The 25,053-nt window shown below is 54.0% G+C and overlaps 10 protein-coding genes across 10 annotated transcripts; 7 read left to right on the forward strand and 3 right to left on the reverse strand.

Moving 5' to 3' along the window:
* Positions 1-84: 84 nt before the first annotated feature.
* CAOG_01749 (hypothetical protein) lies at positions 85-4,017 on the forward strand. The gene is made up of 5 exons (XM_004364560.2): positions 85-152; positions 484-3,165; positions 3,276-3,498; positions 3,590-3,734; positions 3,818-4,017. Exons 1-5 carry the CDS (start codon positions 122-124, stop codon positions 3,941-3,943), a joined length of 3,207 nt encoding a protein of 1,068 aa, XP_004364617.2. The 5' UTR covers positions 85-121; the 3' UTR covers positions 3,944-4,017.
* CAOG_01750 (transmembrane protein) lies at positions 3,848-6,793 on the reverse strand. Its single transcript, XM_004364561.2, has 5 exons — positions 6,746-6,793; positions 5,692-5,877; positions 5,449-5,571; positions 4,724-5,330; positions 3,848-4,586 (listed from the first exon to the last, which is right to left on the reverse strand). The coding sequence occupies exons 1-5, from the start codon at positions 6,771-6,773 to the stop codon at positions 4,205-4,207; spliced, it is 1,326 nt and encodes a 441-aa protein (XP_004364618.2). The 5' UTR covers positions 6,774-6,793; the 3' UTR covers positions 3,848-4,204.
* Positions 6,794-6,929: 136 nt separating this feature from the next.
* CAOG_01751 (hypothetical protein) lies at positions 6,930-8,375 on the forward strand. Its single transcript, XM_004364562.2, has 2 exons — positions 6,930-7,175; positions 7,797-8,375. The coding sequence occupies exons 1-2, from the start codon at positions 6,981-6,983 to the stop codon at positions 8,253-8,255; spliced, it is 654 nt and encodes a 217-aa protein (XP_004364619.2). The 5' UTR covers positions 6,930-6,980; the 3' UTR covers positions 8,256-8,375.
* A 2,026-nt stretch (positions 8,376-10,401) lies between these two features.
* On the forward strand, positions 10,402-11,247 carry CAOG_01752 (hypothetical protein; the record flags this gene model as incomplete). The annotated part of the gene is made up of 2 exons (XM_004364563.1): positions 10,402-10,661; positions 10,692-11,247. The coding sequence occupies 2 exons, from the start codon at positions 10,402-10,404 to the stop codon at positions 11,245-11,247; spliced, it is 816 nt and encodes a 271-aa protein (XP_004364620.1).
* Positions 11,248-11,478: 231 nt separating this feature from the next.
* On the forward strand, positions 11,479-13,308 carry CAOG_01753 (quinone oxidoreductase-like protein 2). Its single transcript, XM_004364564.2, has 5 exons — positions 11,479-11,928; positions 12,047-12,134; positions 12,241-12,415; positions 12,502-12,706; positions 12,808-13,308. The coding sequence occupies exons 1-5, from the start codon at positions 11,488-11,490 to the stop codon at positions 13,165-13,167; spliced, it is 1,269 nt and encodes a 422-aa protein (XP_004364621.1). The 5' UTR covers positions 11,479-11,487; the 3' UTR covers positions 13,168-13,308.
* CAOG_01754 (hypothetical protein) lies at positions 13,219-17,612 on the reverse strand. The gene is made up of 5 exons (XM_004364565.2): positions 14,524-17,612; positions 14,141-14,358; positions 13,924-14,051; positions 13,596-13,849; positions 13,219-13,492 (listed from the first exon to the last, which is right to left on the reverse strand). Exons 1-5 carry the CDS (start codon positions 17,556-17,558, stop codon positions 13,399-13,401), a joined length of 3,729 nt encoding a protein of 1,242 aa, XP_004364622.1. The 5' UTR covers positions 17,559-17,612; the 3' UTR covers positions 13,219-13,398.
* A 434-nt stretch (positions 17,613-18,046) lies between these two features.
* CAOG_01755 (hypothetical protein) lies at positions 18,047-19,281 on the forward strand. Its single transcript, XM_004364566.2, has 2 exons — positions 18,047-18,277; positions 18,421-19,281. The coding sequence occupies exons 1-2, from the start codon at positions 18,132-18,134 to the stop codon at positions 19,220-19,222; spliced, it is 948 nt and encodes a 315-aa protein (XP_004364623.1). The 5' UTR covers positions 18,047-18,131; the 3' UTR covers positions 19,223-19,281.
* Positions 19,282-19,395: 114 nt separating this feature from the next.
* On the forward strand, positions 19,396-21,659 carry CAOG_01756 (hypothetical protein). The gene is made up of 11 exons (XM_004364567.2): positions 19,396-19,447; positions 19,572-19,601; positions 19,865-19,928; positions 20,022-20,118; positions 20,205-20,324; positions 20,461-20,522; positions 20,611-20,741; positions 20,814-20,877; positions 20,974-21,088; positions 21,178-21,282; positions 21,416-21,659. The coding sequence occupies exons 1-11, from the start codon at positions 19,408-19,410 to the stop codon at positions 21,566-21,568; spliced, it is 981 nt and encodes a 326-aa protein (XP_004364624.2). The 5' UTR covers positions 19,396-19,407; the 3' UTR covers positions 21,569-21,659.
* Positions 21,660-21,712: 53 nt separating this feature from the next.
* On the reverse strand, positions 21,713-22,906 carry CAOG_01757 (ribosomal protein S19). Its single transcript, XM_004364568.2, has 2 exons — positions 22,864-22,906; positions 21,713-22,257 (listed from the first exon to the last, which is right to left on the reverse strand). The coding sequence occupies exons 1-2, from the start codon at positions 22,864-22,866 to the stop codon at positions 21,814-21,816; spliced, it is 447 nt and encodes a 148-aa protein (XP_004364625.1). The 5' UTR covers positions 22,867-22,906; the 3' UTR covers positions 21,713-21,813.
* Positions 22,907-23,562: 656 nt separating this feature from the next.
* Positions 23,563-24,923, forward strand: CAOG_01758 (anti-silencing protein 1). The gene is made up of 3 exons (XM_004364569.2): positions 23,563-23,696; positions 24,205-24,320; positions 24,467-24,923. Exons 1-3 carry the CDS (start codon positions 23,588-23,590, stop codon positions 24,851-24,853), a joined length of 612 nt encoding a protein of 203 aa, XP_004364626.1. The 5' UTR covers positions 23,563-23,587; the 3' UTR covers positions 24,854-24,923.
* The last annotated feature ends 130 nt before the right edge of the window (positions 24,924-25,053 follow it).

The following is a 25,053-nucleotide window of genomic DNA, read 5'->3' on the forward strand; positions in this document are numbered from 1 at the left end:
CAAGTTCCCCGTTGGATGACATTGAATGGAAATCCCATCGATGTTGCTGCTTTTTCCACTCTGCACTCTTTTTTTTTTTTCCATTCTTGTTGTTGTTTCATTCTTCAACTTCTCTGACAAGATGGAAGTCGAGGACGACTTGGATCCTGAGAGTGAGTGTGGTCTTCCATTGAGAGCCATAGCCTCGCTCTCTCTCGCTCCCAATGCTCTCTTTCTCTCTTACTCTCACTCGTACGCGCTCCCAGCCCGCCGCTGCTTCCAGTTGGAGATCCACACGCCACTCGATCCTTCTTGTCCCCATCCCCAGCTCGGAACAGGGGGAGGAAGAGAAGCGATTCAAACCAGCAATGCTGCGATCTCACTCTCGCGGTTGTCCTCTTCACCCACTTCCGCGGATGCTATTGCCTTGCCGCTTGTCCCTGCTGAATACTGACGCAATGCTTCACCTTTTTGTGTTTTGGGTCGGCTTTTGGTGTTTGGCAGCTTACAACAACAGCTTTGACCCGTTCGATGGGCTTGGAAGCGACCTGGGGCATCAGCACCCAAGCGACGCGAGCGCGACTCCAATGACCACTGCAGATGAGGTTGCTGGCACTGCCATGGAGGTCGATGCGGCGGAGAGCAGCGCCAAGCAGCAGCAGGACGAGCCCAAGCAACACACTCAGTCTGAGGCAGCTCAGCGCCGCAACAACCGTGGGCAGCGATCGCCACAGAGGCCATCGCAGAATGGCGGAGGTCGGAATGAGCAGCGTGGTGGTGATGGTGGTAGTGGTAGTAACAACAGTCGCAACGCTGGCGGACGAGGCGGTGGCAACCAGCAAGATCGACGAGGCAACGATGGTCGCGGCAACGAGCGATCACCAGCCGCCGGAAATGCTCGGAACACTGGTCAGGGCGCTGCTAGTGTTGGTGGTGCTGATACCAACGATCGTGCTGGGCTGACCGAGCGCGAGCGAGAGCGCGACAGGCTGGAGCGTGATCGACGAGACAGGGACCGACCAAACACCTCGTCTCAGGGCTCCAATTTCGCACAGCGCGCACAGTCTCCTGATTCGCGAGACCGTGATCGTGATCGTGAGCAGCGCGAGCGAGAGCGAGAGAGGGAGCGCGAGCGAGAACGGGAGAGGGAGCGCGACCGTCGTCCATCGAGCGGCCCTGGTGCTGCTGCTGCTGCTGCTGCTGCTGCTTCTGCTGCTTCTGCTCCACCACGAGCACAATCGCCAGACCGTATACGAGAACGTGAGCGTGAGCGTGAACGTGAGCGAGACCGCTTCCCTCCCCGCGATGCTCCGCGGTCGCGATCGAGGTCTCCGCCTTCAGCTCGTCGTGGCAACTTCCCTCCGCCTCCATCGAACGCCGTTGAATTGGACGCGTCGACAAGCCGGGCGTCCTCTGCCGCCACGAACGCGCGCACATCGGTGGACAGACCGCGCGATGACAGACCACGCGATGACAGACCACGCGAGACCAATCCTCGAGACTCGCGAGATTCTCGAGACCGGGATGCTCGCGAGGTGCGGGAGCGTGATCAGCGCGACCAGGAACGTGACCGAGAGCAGCGTCGAGAACATGAAACACGCGGGGGCGATCGCGATCGTGGGCGTGACCAGGACAGTGCTCGCGACCGCGATTCCCGTGAGGCCGATCGCCGACGGGCACGATCTCGCTCGGCTTCGCCGCGCCGCGGAGACGCAGCCGCACAACCGAGCGCCTTCCCACCGCCGCCCGCAATGCTTCCTGCTAGCTTCTCACTCCCTGCCCCAGGTTCATCTGCTGACGGCTCTCAGTTTCCACTGCCCCCGTTCCCGTTTGCCCCCGGCATGCCACCATTCTTGTTCCCTCCAACGGTGCCTTCGGCTGGCGGCAATCCAATGCTAATGTTCCCGCCTCTCCCCTTCCCATTCCCATTGCCGGGTATGCCAGCAGGCTCGGCTCCAGGCTCGGCTCCAGCACCAGTCCCCGCATCAGCCCCTTCTGCATCTGCTGCTCGCCGCCCCAACGGAGATCGGGAACGTGAGCGTAGCGATACCAGTCGTGATGCCCCAAAGGATCAGCAGCATGACCAGCACCCTCGAGATCAACGAAGTGCACCCCGCGATGAGCGCGATCGGCCGCGGGATCAACCGCAGCGCGATCAAGCACAACGCGATCAGCCACAGCGTGACCAGCGTGACCAGCGTGACCAACGTGACCAACGCGATCAACGCGATCAGCCAAACCGCGACCAGCGCGATCAGCGCGACCAGCAACAACGCAGTCAACCACAGCGTGACCAGCGCGATCAACGAGATCAGTCACAGCGCGACCAAACACAGCGCGATCAACAACGAAACCAACCCCGCGATCCGCCGCAACGAGATCAGCGCGACCAGCGAGATCAGCGCGACCAGCGAGATCAGCGAGACCAGCGAGATCAGCAGCAACGCGACCAACGCGATCAGCGCGATCAACAACAACGAGATCCGCCACAACGCGACCAACGCGATCAGCGCGATCAACAACGAAACCAACCCCGCGATCCGCCGCAACGAGATCAGCGCGACCAGCGAGATCAGCGAGATCAGCGAGACCAGCGGGACCAGATTGATCAACGAGAACAGCGGTCGCGAGCGTCTGATGATCGCTCTCGTGATCAAAGTCAATCGAGGCCGACTCAGCGCGAGAGTGAGCCGCGCGACAGCCGTGAGCGTGACGCTCCGAAGGCTTCGGCGACCCCGGCAGTCGTGACACCAACCCCGGAAATGACCGCTCGTGCTTTCGCCGAGGCATCCGCTGTTGTGCAGCGTGCTACCGCGGAAGGTCGCGCTCCCGCCGATATGATGGGCTTTTTGAATGAACAAATTGCGGTGGCCATGAAGCGCGAGATGGAGCGGGCATCGGCCTCGTCAAGCAGCGCGTCCAAAGATCGGCCTTCGTCTAGATTGACTTCTTCTGTTGCCGCGTCGCACGCACCAGAAAGCCGTTCTAAGCAATCGTTAAACTCCGTCTTGGATCGGGTGCGAGAACCGAGCGTACTTGATCGAGTGAGTGGGCGATCGGCAAGCGAGAGCGCTTCCTTGTCCACCCCAATGGATACTTCCTCATCAGGCACCTCTGTGAGCAAGCGTGTCATTCCTCCAATCACCTTTGACAAGGATGAGATGGAGCGTGCTCGTCCATTGGCAGGTTAGCACATCTTCGAATTGGCCTAGTGACTGTATTTTATTGTTGGTCTGCGATCGCTCATCGTGCCTTGCTTTCCTTGCCGAATGCTTTTGTGCGTTTGTATGTCGCAGTTTCGTCAGCAGTCTCGGTACCAGCATCAGCTACTCCTGGACTGTTGCCACATCCAGTCGCCCCAAACTCTGTGAAACGAGACAATTCTGGTACTCCTGTACGTGACAACGCTGAAGGAAACGCTCGGGGCAGACAACGAAACAATCAGAATCAGAATCGCCAACAACAACAGCAACAACAGCAGCAGCAACAGCAACAGCAACCGCAACAACAAAACCAACGGTACGAGATTTTCTGCGAACATGGCATGTGCGTTCATTGCATTGAGTACTAATTGGTGACTCGCTTCTTTGTCTCATTCGGTGGTGGACAGTGGTCGCACGAACAGCTTTAGCAATGCTGATGGCGATGTTCAGCAGGCTAAACGAGCACGCACTCAATCCCCCGAACGCACGTCGGCTGCAGATCGAACTGGCCGCTCCACAGCTGTCTCGCCTGGCGTCAACTCCAGCCCTGCTGTAAGCGAAGTTTGCTTTGTTTTCTTTGGGATTGTCTGCAGGGGTGCTTTTGCACTGACTATGCCGAATGTTGATGCAACTAGAACGGAGGACAACAATCCAACAGCAATAGCCACAACAGCAGCAACAGCAGCAACAACAACAACAACAACAACAGCAATAACCACAACAACAACAATCGGAGAAATCGCGGCAAGAAACAGCGCTAATCCTCGTCACAGTCTGTTTTTGAAATGCCTCCACTCGACGGTTTTGCTTGAATACACCACAAAATCCAATCCAATGTTCAATCTCGAGCATCAGTGTGCATGCCATCAATCTGTGCTTATTTGTCATACGATGGCAGTTTCGCACAAACCAAAGAGCAAAAGAACGAAGGAAGTAATCGAAAACACAAAGAAGAGACAATCAACAAGAAAAGCAAAACACACACACAACAAAAAAAACCGTCCAAATCAAATCAAGCCAGTCTAGTTGGAGAGGGCGGTCATGATAACGCCGCCAAAGGCAAATGCGAACGCAAATGCAAGGAAGATAAAGTTGCGCTTGCCGGAAATTTCGTGGAAGATGACAATGCCAATGACACTCGAGACCACGCCTGGGCCAGTGGAGATGATGGGGAAGCTGATGGTTTGCGAGAGATTCTGATTGGCAACAAACCACATGCTCTGGCTGATGGCCCACATGATGCCGGAGATCATCGAAGGCAACACGAGCTTCGGGTAAATCATGGGCTGGTTCTTCTTGGCAATGCAGTAGAGCACAAAGTAACAAGTGGAAGTGGCGTAAATGCCAGTGAAATGGGCAAACACGTAATCGAGTCCAGACTGACTAGCACCTTCATAATTGTCTCTAGAGCAACATCGAAGCAAAGGAAAGAACAGTTGATCAAGCAAGTGAGACGCCGAACAACCAAACAAAACAAAAAGAAGAGCCTGCGCTTCTTTTGGGTTGGGTACTCGAAGAGGAGAAGTGGGGGGTTCACTCACTGCACGTAAGCAACAGGTGTAAAGTTGAGGCCATAGCAGCATCCAGCGAAAAGGGCAAGTGAGCGGCCGACCCAAGTGCGTTGTGCTGGTGCCAGCTTGTCTACCCATGAGCCCGTTGCGCCAGATAGGCTGCGATGTTGCTTGCTCGAAAACGCACGTCGAACCTTGAGCACTCCAGTCGCAGGTTCGTCGTCATCAACCATTTCGGTCTTGATCAAGAGCGTTTCCTCATCGCTGTTGATGTTGTGGCGGCTACTGGCCATTGACGGTGATGGTGACTGGGACGAGGTCGTTGGCTTTGAAGCATCGGGCTGAACGGTGTAGAGATTATCTTTGATCTCGACCAAATAGTCGGGCAGGTAGCCGGCGCTGTTCTGACTCTTTGCGTTATCCAGTGTCGGACGAACGAAAAGATAAAACACAAGACTGATACAGCACAACGCCACACCGGCCGAGCTCAGAGCGGCGTCATTTGGTGGCGCGGGAGTGACACCAAACCAGCCATACCGACCGCTGAAATAGCCCATCAGCAAGTTGGAACTGCTCCAGAGCAGCATGCCTTGTGCGAGACCCAGCAGCTGGACAATTGGCACGACCGTAATGTTTCCTTTTTGTTGAGCGGAGGTTGGGTTGGTGGAGGGACATTTTCAAGTGTTTGTACAGAGTCAGCATTCCATGATCCGGGTCGGACTGCTACTTTGCTTCTGTGTGTGCTCAGAACTTACCGGTAGTCCAGAGGAGACCGCCAATCATGGCGAAGGGGTGGAATTCGGGACTGCCCTGGATCAGGTTCACCACGATGCCCGTCATGAAGATGAATGAGCACAGCACCCACTGGAAGAACAGACCTGCATAGAGAGAAAGATAGAGAGAGAGAGAGAGAGAGAGAGAGAGAGAGAGAGAACGTGTGAATGAGTTTCGAGTTAGAATTCGAGGTCAACCTGTGCAAACATCAACTGAAACGTTACCGTCGCCCGACTCAAACCGCTTGAGTGGAACAAAGTTGGAACCCCACAAGAAGACGGAAGCGGTCACCGCGCCAAATCCGATCGCAGCATTTTTATCGGACGTAGAGTTGGATGCAGCGTCGGCAACAGTTGGCTCGGCAGAGGTGACTTGCGCAGCGCCATTCAAGACGAGCGCCAACAAGAGACCTGTTTTCAAGAAGTCATCAAAAATCCCAGCACAACACAGCAAAAAAAGTGAGTGACACCGCAGACGATCTATGGCTCAGGCTGAGCAGCAATGTTGGGCGCAATAGGACGTGTAACGGAGTTGTGGAACAGAACAACAAAAAAAACCAGTTTGTTGTAATGGAGTGCGATTGTGGCTGTCTGTGTCACGAGCGCTGCAGTCTCGTGGACGTATGCATTCCGCGGTTCAATGATAGTGACGCCGACCTGCTCGTCGTCACACAAGCTGCCAGGCGCGGATTGGAGCTCTGAACGTGCGAATCGTTGGCTCGGTCTTTGCAGCGATCCTCCTGCGCCCTTTCCCTTCCCCCTTCCCTCCACACACCTTGCAAAACACAAGTCAGACCAGATCGTCGTAACAGACTCTCTAGCCCGAACTCCACCCCACGCCCCGCCACCTGGAACGCGACCCTGAAGGAAGGAGATTGCCGTCGGGACAATAACAGTCGACGAACAACTGCCAACCCCCACCCCCCCGCGCCCTTCCTCCTGCGCCGACTCAGCGCGACAATGACAGATACTGCGGTACGTCGACGTGGTGTCGGATGCAGAGGCGAAACAGCGCAGTGGTTGAAGCGAGCAATTTTGGCCAATCCAAGCCGACGATGCCCATGTGAGGCGGTGCCACCCACCCACCAGCTCACCCTCTCTTTGCTGCTGGCGCACCAGAGTGCAACCAGAGTGCTGCTGAGACGACAGCGAAATCTTGCTGGCTGTGCTGGTGGTGGTGCTGGCGGTGTGTGGTCTGTGGCGAACTCCAGCGTCGACCATTTCGCTCGCTCTACAACAACAAATCTGCAGGACGTATTGTATGGAAAATAACACCGACCTGTGCAAACAAGCCAGCGACCGAGCATTCAAAAGAGAAGCGTGTGAATGAAAGAGTGAGGACAGCAACTGTGATACAGCACTGTGGCATTAACAACGACATAGCCACTGTTGATGGATTTTTGAAAGTTGCTCAGAATTGTTGACGCTGAGGAGGAGAAATTCAACATCAGTCGTCCTTTTTGTGCTTCACCACAAAGACAAAAACCCCCTTGTTTTCCCCTTCCCCTTGCAAGATGCATACTACCGAAAACAGACTCTTCATAGCGGGCTTGGCCTTCATCTTTATCGCGTCGTGCGTTCTCTTCAATGTCGGCTTCACTCGCGGCGATTGGGTCTCGAACAATACCGGCGGCTCAGTGGGTGTCTACAAGTTCTGTCTTTTCACCTTAGATGGAATTCAATGTGCGCGCTACGGCTCTGTGGACACTGTAAGTTGAGCTCGGATAAGTTGAAGTTGTTGAGCTTAGCTGGATACAGAGCACACCCATCTCGTCTACTCGCCGTACCAGTATGAGTCACACGAATGCCATGTTTCAATACGAGTGTATAAGAGAGATGTGGAGGCCTGTGGTTGAAGTGGTGCCCGTGAGGTCTTGTGCGTTTTTGGAGCGGATTTTCGCTTCTTCTCCATTACTGGTGCTGGGATGTGCCGGAGCCTTTTTTGTTTTCTTTGACCCTGGACTCGGTCTTTGTCTGCTGTACTTTAAGTGCTGTTGTGCAGGTGTGAGAATGAGGTGTCTGTGGGCTCGTGAACAGCCAGCGGGCGAGCGGCAAGGGATGGGGGCGGTGTACGGCGTTCTTTATCTGGAAATGGTGTCCACTTGTTTATCGCGCACCACGGCGACAGTAGAGCATTTCATTAAATACTATTGGTTCGACATCAACCACTGTGACAACGTTGCCAACATTCTAGAGGTCCTTTTTTGGGGAAAGTTGCTTGATTCAGCCAAATCCAAAACGTGAATTGCATCTCGCTTTCTCTTGCATTGACTTTGATCTCATTTTCTTTGTCCCGTGTCGCTTCGCCTACGTTTTGTATACATGTCTAGTTTAACGACCTGACGAACGGATGGACTGTCTCGGCTGCTTTCATTCTGGGCACAGCCTGCGCCGTGTCCGGACTCTGCGCCCTGTTTTGCATTTTTGCCATGTGTGAACCGGCCATGATGATTGGTGTCTACATCACCGCGGTTATCACAGCCTTCTTTGGCGTGTTTGGTCTCGTCGTCCTATATCCCGTCGGCTTTGGGAGCAATCCGGTACTGAATCAAATCTGTCCCGGCGCGTCCACGTACCACATTGGCCCGTTCTGCAAAATGGACACTGGTTACATCTTGGCTTCGATTGCTACAGGTCTTTCCCTTCTTGGACTCGGATTTGTGCCCTTCGTTGACCGCTATCATGCTCGTCGCGTCACGCGGCAAACCCAGCACCACGAACTTCCTCCCATGACCCAAGTCAACCCGCAGTACCCGCAATACCCTGCCGAATATCCGCCTCAGTACTAGACACTGTCGGGACCCAAGAGTCGAGTCTGCCCCGCCGGCGAAGGTAGCCGGTGGTTGATCATGAGGCTTGAGTGTTTGCTGCATATTTTGTCACAATCAACTGACGTTACCTGGCCAATACCTGTCGATATTTGAACCCGTGGGGTCCAGAGTCTAATAGACGTCCGAGTGTATGTTGATGTGTTGCAGTTTGGCCGTTTTTGGAGGTGTGGTGTTCGTCCTACTGATGTGAAATGACAAAATTAAAAACCAGCAACTGAAAAAAGTAAGCAACCCGGCCAAATTCTTGCGCTGCACAACGCGCCTAGTACAAGCATCTCCTTCTTCACAAAACGATCCCACACGTGGCCCACTTTACGTTTTGTATGGAGGCGCATCTGCTCAATGGGTGTGGCGAGACTGACCAGGTGTTCGGAACGTCAAACCAGGCGGTCAGGAGAATGGCTGCGTTGCACTCGTCCAACCCGTCCGCCATCACATACAATGAATACACAATGATATTTTCGATATATTTAGCAAGATGGCGGCTTTGATGAATGGACTTGAGTGGTCTGATTTTGGCTTGGCGTTTTGAGTACTAAAACTTGTTTTTTATTCAGTACCAACTTTTTTTTTTTTTTTTTTGATTCTTCAGTATCAATTTTTTTTTCTCGCGATCGCGAAACCCTTGCACTTCAACACAGCTGATTTCTCTGTGACCCCATCTCTCTCTCTCTCTATCTCTCTTACCACGATTCCCACCATTTGAAAAAAGCGGCGAAAAAAAAACAAAAAAAAAAACGCGACATCAATCCAATCCGCTTTTGGTCGGACGGCTCACTCCCGAATTCGCAGCCAACTTTCGTTTTTTGTATGTCCGCCCCATCACTCTGCTCGCCGAGCTGTGTGCTCCAACAACCTTCGCCACGATCATCTCAATTTCAACTACCTTTGACCTTGCCATTTGGCCCCGCTCCCGGCCTGCGTCTGGGTTGCTATTTGTGCCTTTTTGTCTCCGCGTCTTGGCGGTCTCGGCAGCCGCGCGCCAAAAAAAAAAAAAAAAAACCATTACGACGTTTCGTTTTCTTCTTTCCCATTCATTTTCTCCCCCGTTTTCCTCGTTCGCTTCAGCGGCTTGCTCGATTCGCTTCGGCATACAAGCCAACGCAACACACACACACATGCGAGCCGAGAGAGCCGGGACGAGAGCGAGCGAGTGAGTGAGGTGACGGCGTCCACATTAGCAGTTCTCTCGTGGCTCTTCCTACTCTTTCCTCCATTCTCTGCCCGTCCGCAGCCCAGAGCAACGCCGCGCCGCCGTCTGCATGGCAAGGCCTCCATTGTTGACCATTCGAGTGCCCGTGTCAGGGTGGCTGCAGCGTGGTCGCACACCGCTCGTCGTCGTTGGACCCCGTGTTCCAGAGCAGTGCCATGTGTCTTGGCGATTTTATCCGTCCTCTGCGCCAGCGATCCGATGGACTGTGGCCTCCGAATGCGCATTTCACTCCTCACTCAGCTGGCATTGCCAGACAATCACGCAATCAACGCATCGAGCGACGCCACACACACTCGCGCGCACGCACAGAGCCACGGCGATCGGGGGACGGGAGAACCAGGGCGGGGAGTCAGCGGACGATTGTGTCCATGCGGTTTGAGCGTTTGATCACCAACTCTGTCATCCATCCTCAACACTCCTTGCATTCGTTGGATTGCGTGTGCCCGAAGAGATTGCTTCCATCTTGGGCGTGGTGAGGAACGGCGCGCGGCAATTCTGGCAGAGAGGAGACGCGAGTTTCCAGCTCGATTCGGACAAGGCTGCCCACACACACCACCATGATCGTCGTGCCATTATTGCTTGTGATGTCAAACAGTCTTGCATTTACTCACCAATGACATATGATGGACATGCTTCTTCCTCTTCTTGTCTGGTTCTGAGCAGCGAACACCCACCCCAAATTTAACGCCTCGCTTGGAAATCTTCCGCTCTAGCTTCTTCGTCACCTAGTTCCGAGTTACAAACAAAGCTCTTCTCAAACACCAAGAGCAGCACCACACAAGGAAAACAAAACCCTCTCAAAAACCCCCCACTTCGTCCAAGTCCCGCGTCTGAATGTCTGGACCTGTCACGAATGCTGCCGCGACCAATATCGCCAAGAAAAATCCGCTCATGACGGCCCTGTCGTCGTTCCTGACCCGTCACAAGGTCGTCACAGACACAGTCATCTGCTCGTCGCTGTACTCGACGGGTGACATTATTCAGCAGCGCATCGAGGGCGTCGAGGGCTGGGACTGGCGTCGCACGGCTCGCATGGGCAGCGTCGGCATGTTCCTGGGCCCGTGCAACCACTACTGGTACCGTATGATTGACAGCAAGTTCCCCACTGCGGTCAACTTCAAGCAGGTCACCGTCAAGGTGCTCTGCGACCAGTTTGTCTTTTCGCCCTTCTGTCTGTTCAGTTTCTACACGGGCATGGCCCTCATGCACGGCAACTCGATGGCAGAATACAAGAAGGAGCTGGTTGACAAGTATCCCCACACCTTCATGGTCGACTGTATGGTCTGGCCTGGTCTCCAGTACGTCAACTTTTTCTTTGTTAAGGGCCCCTTCCGCGTCGCCTACGTCGCGTCCTGCTCGCTCTTCTGGAACATTTTCCTCTCGCACATGAAGCACGCCTACAACAGTGATGAGTCACACGCGCCTTCCAGCGCTGCCACCCTCGCCACTCCACAAACAACGGAGAGCCTTGATGTGGCAGCTGCCAACCGCATTTCCGGGACAGCCTCTGCACTTGTGGTGGCAGCTACTGCCGCTGCGGCCGGTCCGCAGCCTCTGACCATCACTTCATCGCCATTCGAGCAACAGATGCGCCTTCGTGATGCTCTTCGAGACACGCTTCGCACACACACCAGCTCACTCCAGTTTGCCGACGCCGCCATCAAGAACGTAGGCACTGCCCTGCCATCGCGGCTATTGCTAAACCGTCTTGCGCCTTGGACTGAATTCCAGTCATGAGCTGCTGCGGTGCTTGCCATTCTCGTCGAAAATGTCGATAATTGCGAATTCGGATCTTGACGCTCGAGAGCTGAATTTGATGTTAACTTCTCTTCTTCTATTGTTGTTGCTCAATTAATAAACACGCTACCATATCTCTCTCGCCTGTCTACATCCGTTGCCAAACCCCGTGACAGCGTCAAGGTCGCCTCCAATTCCGATGGGAAATCATTCGTTTTTTTTTTTGTTTTCTAATTTTCAATGAGTTCGGCTGTTGGACATCACGAGGCTCTCCTCCGACCCTTGCTGAGAAGCGTCGCCACGCTCACTGCAACAACGAACGCGGCGATGGTGGCTGCGAAGGGGTCGAGTCTGGCTCCGTCTTCGGCCTTGTCGGCATCATTCTCGACTTGCGCCGCGTCGTCCGGCGTCGTCTCGAGTGCGCCCGCTGCGTCGTCGTCGTCGTCATCATCAGCTTCATCTTCATCGTCATCATCTTCATCGAAGCCCAACAAACCCAGCTCGATCGTGCGTGCAGCGGTCTGCAGCGAACTCAAGGCGCCGTTGACGCTGAGCGCAGATTACTCACCAGCAGGCCATCCGCTGGTTGCCAAGATTTCGCCCGAGAAGCGAGTGCGCATCGGGATTCGTGCATGCGGTGTCAATTTCGCAGACACGCTGATGGTCGAAGGCTTGTACCAGGTTGCTACCACTGCTTTGTGATTTGAAAATTGGTCTCCAAATTGGTTGCTCACTCGTCGTGTCCGTCACTGCTCCTTCTGTTGGTCGACCCCAAACTTCCCCACCAACACAACTCTAGGTCAAACCGCCGTTGCCGTTTGTTCCGGGAGCTGAAATTGCCGGCATAGTCTTGGAGACGGGTTCTGCGGTCAAATCGGTGAAGATTGGTAAGCCCAAAATTTGTCAGACGGGGCAACAACAACCAGCTGATGGATCGAGCATTTGTGCAAATGTCGACAGTTGATAACGTCAGGTTGCGTTTTGCTCCCACAGGCGACCATGTCATTGCCTTGTTGGACGGAGGAGGCTTTGCCACCGAGTGTATCGCCCACGAAGCCCAGGTTTACGCGTTGCCCAAAACGATCGCGTTTGGCCAGGCAGCCGCGTTGCCAGTCTCGTACGGAACTGCCATCACCGCGCTGAGCTACCGCGCTCAGACCAAGCCTGGGTAAGTCGTTGAATGTGTCTTTTGCGTATTGCTAGAGCTGCCCCGTAAACCAACATTTATTGGCTGCTTCGTCAACCCGCTTTCAGCGAGACAGTCCTCATCACTGCGGCAGCTGGAGGTGTGGGATTGGCCTCCATTGAGCTTGCCAAGCGAGTCCTTGGCGCGAAGGTGATTGCATGCGCTGGTGGCGCGGAAAAGCTGGCAGTCTGCCAGGCAAAGGGAGCCGATCACGTCATTGATTACAACAAGGAGAGCATCAAGGACCGCGTCAAAGAAATCACCAACGGAAAGGTAGCGTGCACCGAAAGGCGAGCGTGCGCACTCGACTCTTGGATGGCTGACTGTTTGTTTGATTCAATCAAACTACTCGTCTGCTTCATGACATGTTGCAGGGTGTGAATGTCGTGATTGAAGTTGTCGGCGGAGACACGTTCGACCAGTGCCTGCGTTCGTTGGCCCCTGAAGGTCGTCTGGTTGTCATTGGCTTTGCGTCTGGGTCGATTCCGTCCATTCCGGCTAATTTGACTCTTGTGAAGAACATTGCCGTGCTGGGCTTGTACTGGGGCGGATATCAGGCCTTCAATCCGTCCGTTCTGCGCAACAGCATCAAGGATGTCATCAAGCACTGCGAGGCGGGTCATATTAGCCCAGTTGTGTCCGCAACCTATCCTCTCGATCAAGTCAACGACGCGTTTGCCCTGCTGCGCACGCGCAAATCGACTGGCAAGGTTGTCGTGACGATGAACGAATGAAAAAAAAAACCCACTAAAAAACTCCCAATTCGCCAAGCGGCTCGTTGAGACTACTTCAGACCGTCTGTACTGTGCACAATGTTCATTTCAATGTTTCAAACCATCAATGTTACCAACAAAACACAAATCTCATCACCACAACGCCCAATCTAGTCCACTTGATGCGTTTTGACTGCACACACACACACACACACACACACACACACAACTACAACGCTCGAACACTCCTGCTTAGTGCAACAGCGATTCAACGGATGCGCACACTCGAGTGAGGTAGTCACGACCTTGTTGGCATCGTCCAACGGCTGCCAGAACCTGCTGTTCACTGTGATTGCCAAAGTAGTTCAAGAGCAAACCCGGGTCAATACACAAAGTTTCCCCACCAATTGATTCCCCGTCAGATTTTGCGGCCCCACTGATTCACTTACGAAATGCTTCCAAAGGCCACCGATACAACAGCATTCGGCTGCGTATTTGCGATCGGGTTGGCCGTGGGGCACAGGCCGAGTGCCACGTTGAACTTTGCGTGCTTCTTCAAGCTGAAAAACTCAAAGACCACGTTGACAAACTCAGAGCTTGCATCCATCGAGCGGATTGTCACGGTGTGGTACACGCCAATCTTTTTGAGCTCGGCAAGCAGTGCACGCAGACGTCCGACAAAGAGGGCCACCAAAGAGACAATCTACACGGTTACAAGGTGAGTCGCAGGCTTTTAGCACCAACCAAGTCAAAGTCTGGGCCAGTGCTTGCACATACCTGCGATGCAGCCTTTCCTTGCTTGACAGTCTTGCCGAGCAACCCAGCCCAATCACATGCGTCATTCAAAGTCTTGACTTGTGCGCATGCAAGGGCGGTTGGCACAAGGCGAGCCTCCACAGGTTTGCCTGTGAAACGACGGTACATTTTTCAGTCAGTCAGCCTCTTCTGCCACCCACAGTTCTGAGTCAGACTGGAGGAGCTTTTTCAAACGTACCATTCGCGTCCAACCGAAGTCGCAATTCGAGTTGTTTGTCGAGGAACTCGAGCACCACTTCTTGCTTTGTCAACTCACTCACAGAGAACGAGACCAATCGTACAATGCTGGTGTATCGTTCCTTTGCCAATTGCACATGCTTTGGCGTGACTTGGTTGAGTTGCTCGTTCAGCTTGGTTGCCTGTGCCTTGCTTGCTTCGACTGCCGCAGCTTCCTCACTGCCAAAACGACCCACCGCCAAAAAAAAAAAAAAAAAAAAACAAAAAAAAAAACCAAAACAAAAAAACCCGCTTAGATGAGTGACTGACATGACAGCCCACCACGCACTCGTTCACAGTCATTGCAGAAAACAACGCCCCCCCACCCAATCATCGCGCCCTTACCGAAAACGGGCCACATTCGAGTTGCCAAGCTGCAACATTGCCGTAAGGTTTTGCTGCTCGCTCGGGTTCACCGCAGTCGCTTTGAGCGACGCAACTCGGGCAGCCATCTGCTCTTTGCTCTTCTTGGCGGCCTCAATCAGGGCCGAGACGCGCGAGCTGGTCTTGCGAATTTGGTTCAAGTCCTCTCGAACCAGCGGAAGCTCCTCGTTCATGTCGCGAAGAATGCCATCTTCCATTTTCGCGCGCCACTCGTACCAACGAAAGTGCGAGATGCTGCTATGGTAGGCCTTTGTGGCGGCCAGGTTGCGGCGCAGCAGCTGGATCTCTGCCATGTCTTGGGCTTGGGTCAAGATGGACAACGTCTCAAACAGTGGGGGATTGCTCTTGCTCATGTCGTACTCCATGGAGCCAATCACGCGACGCAGCTCCTGCGTAATTTCCTCGTAGGTCTGGCAGCCCTCGACGAGGTAGGCCTTGTCGATGGAAAAGGAGATCGAATGGCGGATGCTGTCATCGACGCGGCCAAAGTCCAACAGCGGCGCGGTGGCAGCGCCCGTTGCCGTGCCGGCGGCAGGGATGTTTGTCGGCAAGGCAATGGTGGTTCGTCGGCGATAGGAAATTTGGTCGAGGAAGCGAACTTGCGCCATAATCAAGAACTGGGCAAGCGACAGCTGCTCTGCCGGGGAGGCAAAGCTCGCGTCTAGCTCAGATTGGTCGAGCATGCTGGGTCCTTCGCTCATGAACGAGGGCTGGTCGTTGAGCTGGGACACGTCGCCAGGAGCAGGGGACGGGGATCTTGTGTCTGCGACGAGCTGGGGTTGCGCGGACGAAGGTTGCACAGCAGCAGCAGCAGCAGCAGCAGCAGATGGCTGAGTCTGGAGAGCTTTGCCAACCTCGGCTTGAGCCAAAACTGGGCGGCGAATAGCCTCTGCGCCATACGACGAAGAAGACAATTGAATGGGAAGCATGATACCAGGAGCGATGGAGTTGGTCACGGTATTGGTGATATCAAGGTCTTGCATGGAAAGGGGTGCCGGTTGCGCGCACTCTGGCTCAATGGCAGATAGGTCGTCGACCATGGAGACGTCCTGCAGCTTGAAATCCGATTCCAAGGTGGGTGCGTTCGCAATCGCTGCGGCCTCTGCGGCAAGGTGGGTGGTCTCGCTTTCAGCCTCATCGCCTTCGTCCTCTGATTCGTCCATGCGGGCTTTTTTGGATCGCTGAAGGACTGCGCCGCTGATGCTGGGGCGGCCGACAACACTCTTTCGCCGCAGATTGGCAAAGCGGTTGTTGAACGTGTCCTCGTCAAACGTGTCGTTCAAGTCACACATCTCGACTGGGTAGTTGGCATTGTTCTCCAAAAGTTCGGATTGAGGCACATGGATGTTGGCATCGTCCTCAGCCGGACGCTTGGCAGGCGAAATCGTAGCAGGGGACCATGCGGGCTCGACAGTCGGGCCTGCATTCTGCAGAATGCCACCGACACATTCGGTCTCGTCCATGGCGCACATGTCACGAATGGACTTGCGGCGAGCTGATGCCGGCTCTGGTGCCTCGAGCTCAGGCTCCTCCAGCGCAGGCATCTCGGGCTCCGGAGCCACTGCGACAAGTCCTCCAACACACTCTGTTTCATCCATCGCACACGCGTCACGAATGGACTTGCGGCGAGAAGAGGCGGGGAGGGGAGAGGTGATTTCCAGCTCACCCTCAGCTGCAACTGCAGGAACGCTGGCAGTCGGCTCCAGCTCCAGCTCTGAGCCAGCAGCAGCAGGAGCAACATTCACTTCTGCAGAAAGGATTTCTCCTACGCACTCTGTCAGGTCCATCGCCTCGTTATCGCGGATGCTCATGCGGCGCGATGCCATTTCGTCAGCAGCAGCAGCAGCAGCAGCAGCGGGCTCGGGCAAATCCTCCTGCTCCATGGAAAAGTCGAGCGCAGGAATGTTCTTGGGAAGGATGCTCAGACCAGTCTGCGTTGACTCACTTGGGGTTGAGCTCAAGGCTGCTTTGGTCGAGGGCAGGGTGGAATCATCCGTCTCGGACGAGTTGCTCACGTCCGTGTTGGAGATGGTGAGCCCACACGCAGAGATTCGACGCATCAGCACTGACACGTTGGTGGTGGCATCGTTGTCGTCATCTGCCATGAACGAGTCCATCGTCTGCGCATCAAGAAGGAGGTCTTGGTTGTTGGTGGTGTTGGTGTTGGCAACGCGTTCGGCTTCAGCGGCAAAGTCCATTTGCACTTCCGCAACCAACATGCGTCCCCGATCCAACGACGACCGCAGTGTTCCATTGGACGTGGATTGCGCGGCCGACGGCAGCGTTCCTCGCTGGAAGGCCAGAATGCTCGAGTTCAAGTCCGCGGGCGGGTTGGTGTTGCTGGCTGCGGCAACCGGTCGCGACGGAGGTGCAGCGACTGGGGACGGTGTTCGCCACTCGAGCGGATTCTTGTCATACGTATTGACATATGCATGCTGGGCAAAGGACACCCTGCGACGGTCAATGGCGCTCTTGCGCGAGGCAGCGGGCTTGAGCGAGGACTGCCTTCGCTTCCCTGCTGCACCAGCACCAGCACCACCAGCACCACCCGCACCAGCACCAAAGCGCAAGTTCATAGTGGCTGTGGTCTCTGTGAGATCGCCGACGCTGTCCAGCTCGGCCGCGCTGCTCGGGTAGAGTGCAGTGAATGACAGGTCGTTGAGCGCGCTGCCAAAGCCGTTGGTCAAATTTGAAACCGTTTCATCCCGCTCGCCGCCGCCTGTCAAAGCGGACAGGTCCAGCTGCTCGTCGTGACGCCCTCCTGCTCCTGCTCCTGCGCCCGGTGCTGCTCCTGGTGCAAGCGAGAACAGGTTGCGGCCATTGTGACTGGGAGTGTGTGGCGCAGGCGTAACGGCGGGCTCGGGCTGCTGCTGCTGCTTTGAGATTGGCGTTGCTGCTGCTCCGGAAGCAGCGCCGTTGGTCAGGTTGCGCAGTACGCCGGTCGACGATGCGCCGTGAACGACTTTCGGCGTTGATGAATTCTCACTCGCAAGCATCGGTTTGACTGTTTGTTTGTTGCTTGACGGAGGCGAGTCAAAAGTCGATTTTGAATTGGAATCAAAAGAAAAAAAAAAAAAAAAAAAGAAATGAAACACAAAAACTCAAAAAATTTGGCGCCAAAAAAACCAATCAAAAAATCACGCAATGCAAAATGCTTTGAAAACAAAGAAGCTAAGCTTTGTTACAATGGTTGAACAACAAACTTCATTGACATCACAATCGACTCAACTACGCAAAAAAAAAAAATAATCGAGGAAAATCGACTCTTGCCTGGTCGTCTTGCGACTTCTGCACACACAAGTTGAAACAGTTCCAACCGTCAAACTTGCAGCACTTTGACCCTGATCTCAACGAGTTGAGCTATGAGCCGGTTCAAATGCCACAGTTGGGTCACACTGTACAGTACAACGTTACTCAATGCCGACTCTTGCATTTTGCTCTGAACCTTCAAAAAAGCCTCTCAGATTATTTAGTCCATCTTTTGCGTTTTTCTTTTCTTTTCACATTTATTCAAGCCCATTCCCCCCCCCTTCTCCTCTTCCCCACTTTCGGTTGTGGTCGTCATTATTATGCAGCGTGGCGATCGTGGTGGCTCCGGACGAGGCGACCGAGATCGTCGAGGCGGAGGAGGGCGCGACCGAGACCGAGACCGAGACCAGGATGACAAACCACGCGGCGGTCCAGTGCTCAAAGGCAACGAGTGGAAATGCGATTCGTAAGCGTGAACTTGCTTGGGGGCGGGGGGAGCAAAGCGGGGGTGGGGGCGGGGGTGGGGTGCAGCTGGAGTGTGACGGAGCGACTGAGCTCGGGATTCAATGGAAAGCTCACCCTGGGACCCCGAATCGCTCATCTCATCAGGTGCACCAACATCAACTGGGCATGGCGCAAGGAGTGCAACCAGTGCGGGATGAAGCGACGGTCGATCGTCGAGGAGCGAACCGGTGCTGGCGGCGGATACAACGAGCGCGAGAACGTCGAGTACCGCGACCGCCAAGAGGACGACGAGTACGATGACTTTGGTCGCAAGAAGCGCAAGCCCCTCTCGGGAGCAGCGGTGGCGGGCGCAGCGACGACGGCGGGGACGGGACATGCTGGCGGGCTCAATGTGCAGTCAAACAACAGCAAGGACGACGATCGCAGTAATACCGAGTCAACCGAGGACCTGTTTGCGGATATCAATGGCGAACGCGAGGGCGGTGATGATGATGATGATGATGATGACGATGATGACGAAGACGTCGATCTGTCAAAGTACGACTTTGACGCTGTTGCTCCTGATTCAAGCGAAACCAGCAAACCCGCTCCAACGCGCGACTCTGGTGATCGAGAGGACCGATCGAGTGAGCGTTCAAGCAGTAGAAGCAGTCGAGACAGAGACTACGACCGAGACCGAGACCGCGACCGCGACCGCGACCGTGATTACAGTCGAGACAGAGACCGAGACCGTGATTACGACCGAGACCGCAGCCGTGGGTCTGGCAGTGATCGTGAGCGAGATAGAGACCGAGATCGATACCGAGACAGCCGTAGCGATCGAGATTCGCGCAGCGATCGTTCGAGACGCGCGTCACGAAGCCGAAGCCGAAGCCGCAGTCGCAGCCGCAGCCGCAGCCGCAGTCGTAGTCGCAGCCCATCATCTCGACACTCTCGCTCTCGGTGATTTGTTCCCCCGAACGCTCAGGTGTAATACAGCGTGTTGAAGTTGCTTTTGTTTTTTCCAACAGTTCTTTTTTGCAATTCATCTTCACAAGCAACCAAGCATGGGCCCACCCCACATATCCAAACCCGTTCCATCCAGTTTGCCCCGACTCACGCCGTTGGGCTTCAGTCTTGATTCAATACACAATGTCTGCCGGCAATTGGTGTCTGATTGAAAGCGATCCCGGTGCGTCCATTCACTGACCATTCCATCAACAGCACTTTGTCGCATTGATACTCTCTTTTTGTGTGTGATTTGCACTTGACGACCGAGTGTGCATGGCTGACTGTGACTGTTCCTTCGTATGCAGGTGTCTTTACTGAGCTGATCCGTTCGATCGGTAAGCAGTCGAGTCCACTCAGTTTCATCAGCATCCCACCATTGCCCATCATGAGGCGGCGTTCTCTCTGCATTCTGACGTTCGTGTCATGTCAGCAACCCCCGAGTGGGCTGGCTGCAACGCTCTTGCACAAGTGAACGCGAGAGAGGGGGGCTGGGGGTTTCGAGATCTCGACCTTTTTCCGGTGTCCCTGCGTTCTCGATAGCTGACCTTTGGGGGAACGTTGGGTGCTTGGATCTGGGAACAATTGCGTATGCGTGCAGGCGTCCAAGGCGTCCAAGTCGAAGAGCTCTACTCGCTCGATGAAGGCAGTCTGAGTGTGCTTCAGTAAGGATTACTCAATCTCATCATGTCTCTCTCTCTCTCGGTCAATCTAACTCACTCAAACCCATGTCGTACACCATTGTCATGATCAACTAGACCGGTTCATGGCCTGATCTTCTTGTTCAAGTGGCAAAAGGACCTCCAGGAGCGCAAAACGGCAGAGAACGCCTCGTCTGTCTTCTTTGCCAATCAGGTTTGTGGAGCGCGTTCTCGTTCATTTGACAAGTCATAGCGGTCGATTGATCGCTCACTGGCACCCCGTCGTAATTGGTTGTCTAGGTGATCAACAATGCTTGCGCAACCCAGGCGATTCTCAGTATTCTGCTCAACACACCCGAGCTTAATCTGGGTGAGGAGCTGACCAATTTCAAGGCATTCACCCAAGATTTTACTCCCGAAGTGAGCTACATTGCAAGCGAGGGCTGTTTGTGGGGGGGGTGCTGTTTGTGGGGCTGTTTGTGTTGAAGTGGAGAGAACTCTACTGCAGTGCGATCCTGGAGAGGTGCTGACAACTCGTTTCTGTTTATTGGTTTAGTTGCGTGGCCTCGCCATCAGCAACAGTGAGAAGATTCGCACTGTTCACAACAGTTTTGCGCGGTATGGTGCTGATGTAGTGTGCATGCGTGCTTATTTTCGCTGCGCTTTGAGTGGCTCACCGTTCAACTCTCTCCTACCTTCTTGGCAGTCCCGAAACCTTTTCGATCGAAGAAAAGAACGCAACAGACGACGACGATGTCTTCCACTTTGTTGCGTACATTCACAAAGACGGTCGTCTCTGGGAGTTGGATGGCCTCCAAGAGGGTCCAATTAATTTGGGTAAAACGATGAACGCTGTTTTCCGAAACGCATGTTTCCGGGTTTGCTCACTCGCCGAATCCACTTTGCCAGGCGAGGCCTCTGCTGACGACTGGCTCTTTAGGGCTGCTCCCATCATCCAAGCCCGCATTGAGCGGTGAGTCTTAGTTTGCGTGAACATTTTTTTTTTTTTTTTTTTGGGTTTTGTTTGTCATTGTTTTTTGTCACCACTCACTTTGCAACTCTGCCGCAGATACTCGAGCACTGAGATTCGGTTCAATCTGATGGCTGTGGTCGCCGACAAGACCGTCCAGTACACTCAAGAGCTTGCAGCTGTCGACGAACAACGTGCCATGCTCATGTCGCAGGTACGTACCACCAGGCTTCATCGCAGTTACGGATGTCCTGAAACGACTTTTTGATGCCAACGCGCTCGCTCTCTCTTTTCTTCTCACAGATGCAGTCAGATCAAGTGTCAGGGGATTTGGCCGCTCTGGATGCCCGCTCGTCCGAGCTGCAAATGTTGCTGGCGACCGAGCAAGAAAAGAATGAGCGTTATCGAGTCAGTACTTTTTGTTTGTTTTGTGTGTTGTTCGTGTTTGGCGTGCCACCGCCCCTTCCAACTCTAACCAACCGCCTTCTCTACGTCATGTGGCGTCCCCTCTACCCCATTTGTCGATTGCCACTACGAACAGACGGAAAACATTCGCCGCCGACACAATTTCGTGCCCTTCATTGTCAAGCTGCTTCGCTTGCTTGCCGAAAAGCATCAACTGCAGCCGCTGATTGCCAAGGCCAAGGAAACGGTAGCTGCAAAGAACAAGGCCAACGCTGAGAGTCGCAAATGAGTGTTTTGTACAAACACAGTACATATCTTTTGAGAAAGCAACCTTCTTCTCCTGCATTCATCCTATTCTCTCACAAGTAGTGACTCCGCCACCACCCCCAAAACCCCACAGCTGCCATCAGAAGGGATCGAAAAAAAAAAAAAAGGAATCAAAAGTACCAATGGTTTTCTTGGGACAAAACGCTGTTACAAGCTCAAGGACAAGAACACCAGCAACAGCGCTGCTTCAACAAAATCAAGCTAAATTTACTTGAGGGGGATGAAGCGGGACGAGTTGGTGGAGCCAATACCAGCACGGCCGTGACGGACGGGCTTGTAAGAGATGGAGAACTCGGCGAGGTAGTGGCCAGTCATCTCGGGCTTGATTTCGACCTGGTTGTAGACCTTGCCGTTGTAGATGCCGACGACCGAGCCGATCATCTCGGGGACGATGATCATGTCACGGAGGTGGGTCTTGATGGTAGCGGGCTTCTCAAGAGCGGGGCACTCCTTCTTGGCCTTTCGCAGGCGCTTGAGGAGAGCCATCGGCTTGCGCTTAAGACCGCGGTGGAAGCGACGGCGGGCACGGGCGTGGACGAGGTCGATCAGCTTCTCGGAGCTAAGCTCGAGGAGCTGGTCGAGGTCGACACCACGGTACGAGTACTTGCGGAAGGTGCGCTTAGAGCCCTTGGAGGTTTGTTCGGCGTCAGCCTAATGATTGCGGTGAATATAGCAGCAGCGACGATGAGTGACCGGAAACAACAAGCATGGAGGAGGGAGGTTGGCGAGGGAAGCTAGAGACAGAAAAAAAGAAAAAGAAAAAAAGATTGTGAATCGCAGCGTGGCTGTTGACGCTCACGCACACCTTTGGGCAAAGGCAATAACAGCTCCTCGAGTGAGCATGCTTAACACCCCATCGCCAGCGACGACCCTCGGCAGCTCTTGGTGGAAAAAGCAGGCGAGGGGGAAAAAGGCGATTGAGAACGCCCTTTCTCGTCTCTCCCCAAGCTTCCTCCCTCCCCCTGAAGCCTGCCGAGGCGCTTTGACACACCGAGACTCTGAGCCGACTCAAAGGACACAGCCGAGCAGCTGGGGACAGCGCCAGGCGTCCAACAAGACAGCCTAGGTGGCCAGAAAGCAATTTCGCGATGGACGGCCGAAAGTTGAGCTGCAATCCCAAACCGTCCCTTCGCTGCCCCAGCGCCTAGCGCGCGCTGGGCCCTTCATCTTTCGCCCTGTGAGGTCCAATCCGATAAAGCATGTCGTATTCCATCGGATTCGGGATGGTTGGAGCGGGTTGGGCGACATGATACGAACCATTGTGTAGGGAAAAGAGAGCGAGCAAAGGATGTTTGCCAAAACCGTTTTGATTTTTGATTTCATTTTCTTGTTGGAAAAAGTCTTTTGCGCTTTTCCAAGTCTTTCACTTTCGGCACCCGATGCAGGCCCAAAAAAAGATGCTGGTTGCACAATCACTTGGACTTTATGGTACAAACTCGAATATTGTCAAGCGAGTTGGAAAGGTGACCAAGTCAAGTCGCTGAGCACTGCTTGATGATCGAGTCTGTTTGACATCATTGCCAGATCCTGCGCACCTCAGCTACTTGATGCTGCATTTTTCCTTGTTCAATTACATGTAAGATATTCCACGCAATTGTTGGTCTCCATGGTCTCGGGTGAATCTCGGTGTTTTGCTCATCTCATTCTTTGAGCAGCAAGAGCGATGACGACGAGCGACTTGTCCCCTTCCGATCCGCACCAAAATTACCACATCGACTATGTAATTTTTGTTCTTTCCAATGATATCGGTGGCAGGGGGAGGAAATGACGGGAAGGGAATTTCGAGTCTCGAGATGGGAAGGCGCTTCTTTCACACCCACCCAAGCATTGCTCACATTGTAGATCTACTATGCTCCTTTTCATCTTGAGATTCATCATCCTCAAATCCAACCAGTCAACAATAATTCACCAAAAACACAGCAACACCACCTCAATCCGTTCGAGCGCAGTCTTTGTTCCTTCCTCAGAAAGAAAAACAAACATGGCACTCGTCAACGTCGTCAACATTGTCGTCTTGGACAACCCAACACAGTTCCTCAACCCATTCCAGTTTGAGATTTCGTTCGAGTGCATCTCCGCCTTGAAAGAGGGTACGTCGCAGCAGCTTGCGTTGAAGTGGCTGTGTGTGTGTGTGGGCTTGTGGTTGTTGGAGAAAAGCTTTTCCCGCCAAAAAATTCTACTTTTTCCCGCGCTCCATTCCCGCGTCCCTGCTTCATCCCACCGGGCCACATGAGCAAATTTTCTTCCAAAGGATGCAAATTGTAGCCTTTCCTGCACCATCTACACTTGTGTCTGCTTTCTCGCACCTCGATCGCGAGCGGTGAGCTCGGTTCTGAGCGGTTGGCGCGAAAAAAACTTCCCGCCCTTTCGATTTTTTTTTTTTTTTTTTTGGACGCGACATGTCGGCCGTTCTTCCCTCGCCTCTTCTCAAGCCTTCTTCCCTGGCTTCCTCGTACTCTCATGCACACACGCCTGCTCCTTAGCACCCACTCTCGTTACCCGCCGCTTCATTCTGGCATCGTGCTGGATTTTGCGCTTCTTTTTTGTTCTCCTCTTGTTTTGTCTTGTGCTCACCTTGCCATCTGGTTCGTGCTCCAGACCTTGAATGGAAGATCATCTACGTCGGCTCCGCAGAGAGTGAAGATTACGACCAAGTTCTCGACTCTATTCTGGTGGGCCCTGTGCCCATCGGCCTCAACCGCTTCGTCTTCCAGGTGAGAGACCGTTGGCCAAGTGATGACGGACGTTGTTCCTTCGTTTCCCTGTCGAGTCTTTTTGACTCTCTGTGCCGGTCTGGCGTGTGACTGATCTCTCACAATGCTATTTTCTTTTCCCCATCTTGTGCTGTTGTTGGATGCAGGCCGACCCGCCAAACACGGAGCGCATTCCCGATGGCGATGCTGTCGGCGTTACTGTCGTCCTGATCACCTGCTCGTACCGCGGCCAGGAGTTTATCCGCGTCGGCTACTATGTCAATAACGATTACGTCGATACCGAGCTGCGGGAAAACCCACCGAGCCGACCCGACTATACGCTCATGTACCGCAACATTCTCGCCTCCAAGCCGCGTGTGACGCGCATCCCCATCGAGTGGGACCCAGTCGAGACGCTCGAGTCGGGTCTTGACGGCGTCGAGCTCAGCTCCGAGGCACTCATGATGGCTGCCACCCCAAGCAGCAGTGGCATTGAGGAGACTGAGGGCTTTCCACAAGCAAGCATGATGGTTGGTGCGGAAGGTGTATATTGATGCATTTATGCGTGTCGTTCGTTTGTGTTTTTAATTATTTCCTGTATAAATCATGCCTTTGAGCAACCTCTGCAAGTGAGTGGACGAGCATTTGGGTGGTGGTGGTGGTGGTGGTGGTGGTGGTGGTGGTGGTGGTGTGTTTGTGCTCCTGAGATTTCGCGGCGATGGTGAATTGATTTTTAGACTCAACGACAAATTTG

This window comes from Capsaspora owczarzaki (assembly GCF_000151315.2).
Source record: "Capsaspora owczarzaki ATCC 30864 unplaced genomic scaffold supercont2.2, whole genome shotgun sequence".
In the NCBI taxonomy this organism is placed as follows: Eukaryota; class Filasterea; order Ministeriida; family Capsasporidae; genus Capsaspora; species Capsaspora owczarzaki.